The sequence below is a fragment of the Buceros rhinoceros genome, unplaced genomic scaffold, assembly GCF_000710305.1.
Source record: "Buceros rhinoceros silvestris isolate BGI_N320 unplaced genomic scaffold, ASM71030v1 scaffold12262, whole genome shotgun sequence".
Classification (NCBI taxonomy): domain Eukaryota; kingdom Metazoa; phylum Chordata; class Aves; order Bucerotiformes; family Bucerotidae; genus Buceros; species Buceros rhinoceros.
Window position 1 is genome coordinate 14,611 of NW_010400736.1, and position 4,643 is coordinate 19,253.

At 44.2% G+C, this 4,643-nt stretch overlaps 1 protein-coding gene across 1 annotated transcript in view; it reads left to right on the forward strand.

Annotated features, from left to right (window-relative positions):
- Positions 1 to 3,671, forward strand: part of MKI67 (marker of proliferation Ki-67) — a 17,120-nt gene extending 13,449 nt beyond the window's left edge. Inside the window, exons 15-16 of the mRNA XM_010132012.1 lie at positions 97 to 2,113; positions 3,535 to 3,671. Coding sequence (XP_010130314.1) covers positions 97 to 2,113; positions 3,535 to 3,671 — 2,154 coding nt within the window. The remainder of the gene's footprint in view (positions 1 to 96; positions 2,114 to 3,534) is intronic.
- Positions 3,672 to 4,643: the final 972 nt, after the last annotated feature.

Here is a 4,643-nt window from a genome sequence, read left to right on the forward strand (position 1 = left end):
GAAAGAGTGAAGTCTTTAAGAAGTGCTAGAAAACACTCGACTGAAGCAAAAGCAGGTGTTTGTGAGATGGCACTTGAAAATACACAAAAAATCCAGAAAACCAAGGAAACTTCGACTGAAACTGGTACTGAAACACCATCACGCATCGGAAATGAGATGGAACTATCTCGGGGAGACGAAACAGAAAATGCTCAGGAAAATACAGCGGAGGGACCTCAAAGATTAAAGGCAGAGTCACCTTGTGGAGATTCAAACAAAATGCCGGTTGCTGCTTTGAATTCAGAAACAAACAGAAGTGCAGAACAGGCAAAAAACAGAACGAGGATCAGGAGAGGCAAAGCAGGCTCTTTGGAGAAAAAGTCAGAATTTGCCAAGGGTGTACACAACACAGAACCAGCTACTCCCCAATTTAAGTCAGAAACAGAAATGGAGGAATCTTCTCCCAAAGACTCTTTGGGCTCTCTTTGTGTCCAGGACACATCTCAAGTCCCGAAGGATGAGAAGAACCCGGCTGCCCCATCAATCCGTGCTGCAAACAGTCTGGCTCGTGGCCGTCCAAAGCGGACAAGAAATGAACAACCAAAACAAACGGAAATCCTGCAAGAGAATCAAGCTCAAAAAAATGGAGCAATTTGCAGAAGAGGTAGAGGTAGGAAAGTTCTTTTTGACCATGAAGAAGCCAATTCAAAAGCGGATGAAGGAAAAAGGAGTTTCCCTGGGGATGACAAAGGAATGAGTTCCAACGATGGTCAGCAGGAGACTTCAGAAAATCCCCCTTCACAAGGGAGAAGGGGCAGAAGAAAACAAGCTGATTCCATTCCACAAATAGCTGCTTCTACCTCTATGGCAAAACAAACATCAACTGCAGATCATAGAAAAGATGAGGCTGTTGTAAAAGAGCAAGACTCAGCTGTGGAAGCGACTCCCCCTTCAACAGAAGACAATCCGCTGAGACGAGGGAGAAGACGGGAGGTTGCTGCAGCATCGCAAACATCTAGAACTCTTTCGGTCAGAACAAGGCGTGGAGTGCTGGAAGGTGATGATGAAAAGATGGCCAAGAGAGAAGATGAAAATCCAGCTTTGGGAAAAACAACTTTACAGGCAAAAGCAAACGCGCCAGCAAGGGACAAAAGGAAAAAGATTGATCTAACAGCAGAGGCAAAAAGTTCATCTCCTCTCCAGAGGAAGTGTGGCTCATCAGAAGCTGATGATAAAGAGGAGAGTACTAATGAAGAACAAAATACGCCTTTGGAAACAGAGTCCTGTGCAAATGAGAGGCCCTTGGGAAGGGGCAGAAGGAGAGAGACTGCTCTGGCATCACACACAGCTACTTCTCTTAGAGGAAAACGGAGTTTGTCAGCAGATCATGGTAGAGAAGAAGCTCCTAAAGAAGATCAAAATACTCCATTAGAAAGTTTTGATTCATCTATAAAAGAAAATCAGCTGAGAAGAGGCAGAAGGAAAGAAATTGCCCCCTTGTTAGAACCTACAAGTTCTACTCAGGGAAAACGAGGCATGTCAAAAGAAAGGAGCAGACAGAATAATTGTAGGGAAGCAAAAAGGCCGATTTTGGAAAATTCTCTTTCCCAAGAAAAAATGGATCGTTCACGAGGGAGCTCGAAGCAAGGAATCACTTGGCTGCCTGTTAGTTCTACCTTGCTTCAAGGTTTGCCAGAGGATGGTAAGAATGAAACTCCGGAAGAACAGCAGAGTGCACTTCTGGGAGCAGCTCCATCTGTGGAAGAAAATCCACCAAGAGGGGGCAGAAAGAAAAGAACTCCTTCCAAATCTGAAGAAACCAGTTCCACTTCTCTCAGGGAAAATCCTGGCTTGCCCCAAGTGAGAGGTCAAAAGAGGGTTCGTAAAGGAGGTGAAGATACAGCTCCAGGACATAACTCGCCCCAGGAAAATACAAGGCAATTGAGGAATAAAAGGAGAAAGGTAGAATTCGTATCAGGGCCCACTCTGAATGCGTGTTCGCCATCCGCTGCCTCTGAACAAAACGATCAGCCTGCAAAAGGAAAAGAGAGTAATGCCATCCCACGGGCGGCTTCGTGCAGAAGGAAATGCCAGTTGCCAGCTGAGGACTCGGCATCCAAAAAGCCAAAATCAGGTGAGGAAGAAACTGCTTTCTGTTTTTAACCACAGCTCAGTTACGTACAGACAGAGAGCACTCATGTGGTCCAAATTCTGGTATTGCTGGGGGCTGCCGAGCTCTGATGCTGGCTAAGGGCAGCTCTTCAGTACAGCAAGAGGACTGAGGTAAATAGGGTCTCTGTTATCCAGACAAGATGGGTTTCCAAAGTAGAAGGGGTTGGTTTATGGGTTATGATCGTTTCTTCCTCTGTTGGGGTATTCCAATGTCTTTGTTCTTGAATCAAAACCATCAGCTGTACTTTAAATACAGCAACTAACTTACATGCAGAGGAAGGTGGTGATGACAGCACGTAATAACCACATGTTTGTAGCACTGGTTGCTCATGTTATTTTCTCCTAAATATCACCTAAGCTGCTGCTTTCATCCCTCCAGATTTTGGAGGACCTTTGCTAGTCAGCAGCTGCTTTTTGAAGTTGCTGCTAGAAGGGCTTGCAGCTGTATTCCAGCTAAAAACACAGCAAAAGTTCCAGGCATCTCCTGTTTCCTCCTTCACTGCTCCGCTTTCCCCAAGGCCACAGACCTTTCGCTGCAGACATGTGGAAATTCTAGGGAATATTGTACCTTGATGTGACCTAACTTAAAAACTACCACGATGCCATTAGGAAATAACAAATAATGAATGTTTAGAGCTGCCTTTTGAGGAATTTCCTGCCTAGTTGTGGTAAAACCTTTGCCCATGCCCTTTGTTTGTTGTTTTGCTTTTCTAATGCATGCATTTATCCTCACACAGTGGGTACATCTCTCTTGCTAGATATCTCCTGATTATGGAGTTGGCTTTTGTTTTCCTTTACGCTCACCCTTCCTGTTGCAGGAACTTGCCAAGTGCTTGTTCTCTTCAGATGCTTTACTGCCTTCCCGCAGAGTTTTACTTCCAGGAGCTCATCTTTTCCCCGCGTGGATTCTGACACTTGAGTTGATGCTCGTCTCTTGTAGCAGCGTCACTTTTCTGTGCTGCTTCCAGAAATGTCTAGTCTCCTCCTCCCAGTGCATGCCTGACTTCCCAGCTTCACCTGGACCATAAAGCAGTTCCTATACAGTCATTTTGCGGGACTCTTCTACAGCATTGGGTATGGTTTAGTTTTACACCAGTCAAAGGAATTTTAGCTAAAACGGGAGCTAATTGGTTTTGGTGCTCTCATTAACGTTAACCTACTTTCAGAAATAGCTGTAAATCCTCAGGGATTGATCTTTAAAGGTAGCGGATGCACCGAAGTTACGGGATTTGTAACTGGTTTGTTGAATTCATAGCTGAAATCTGTGGAATCTGGTCACTGGGGATGTTTCCTTTCACAGCAGTGTCACAGAAAATTGAATTTGGTAGAATTTGTTGGATTTATGATACAAATTTACCGTTAATTTTTGTTGTGTGCAAATAGGGAACGATGAAAACGTAGCGCCTCAGAAAGGAAAAAGAAAAATGAAAGAAGACCTTGGCAAAGAGGTTGTAAAGGCTGCTCGGACCGCTGGAGGGACGGACAGGAGGACAAGATCCAGCACCAGAACAAGGAAATAGTCTTAACAGTCACAGAACCAATTTTTAAATCAATTCATTCATTGAAATTGCATTTCTTTTAATGTGAATTGATTTGCACTCAGAGTTTAAGCTCAGTTTTTGTGATACTATTAAAATATGTTTGTTACCGTGTTTACAGACACGGCGTAGATCTCTGTTTTAGCAGATTTGGTAGTGGGTGGTGGTTGCTCGACCACGGGTTGCTCATGGAGAACCGCAATCTGAAACGTAAATCATTTTGTAGCAGCATTTATCCCCTTTTTCTGTTGATCAGTGCTGCAGCCAGGAAGCCGCGTTGCTTTATGCCATTTTAATTGTAAGCTATTTTCTGCTTTAATTTTCATGTGCTTAAGTTTTATTTTTCATTACAGTTCTGTAAATATTCTTTTAAGAACTATAGATTTAATAGCAGAACATTTATGCTGAAATTTTGATTATTTTTTTTTAAGAAAAAAACCCTTAAGTTCATTGTACTGAAAAGTGCAGGTTTGTAAGTCATTAAATTTATAAACAATTCGGGACTCGCGTGGTTTGTGTTCTCAAGAGCGGCTAAGAGCGCGTAATGCCCACTGTCCACTTACAAGGAGGTCTCCAAGGTTCGTTCTTTCTGGCCACGTGGGGATGCATATGGGGAGTTCTGCAGTGCCAATGCGGCCGAGCTGTGCGGCTCTCTGTGTGTGAGCGAGCGCGGGTGAGAGGCAGGGCTGAGCAGGGGCCATCTGAATCTGTGGTGTGGCTCCTCTTGGTGCAGTTGTCATTAATGCAGATTTGTGAGTGGGGTTTGGAGATGAGAGATCGATGTCAGCAGGTAACAACAGTGCGTGTTTGTCATCAACACTGGTGGCTTCTTGCTGTATTAAACACAGAAAGGGAGAAAATTCATCTTGGGCCTCTGACTTGGGTGCAACTTTAAGACCAGAATTAAAAGCCTGTGTTTCGCTGTGGTCTGTGAGGAGTTACGGAGGTTTGCAG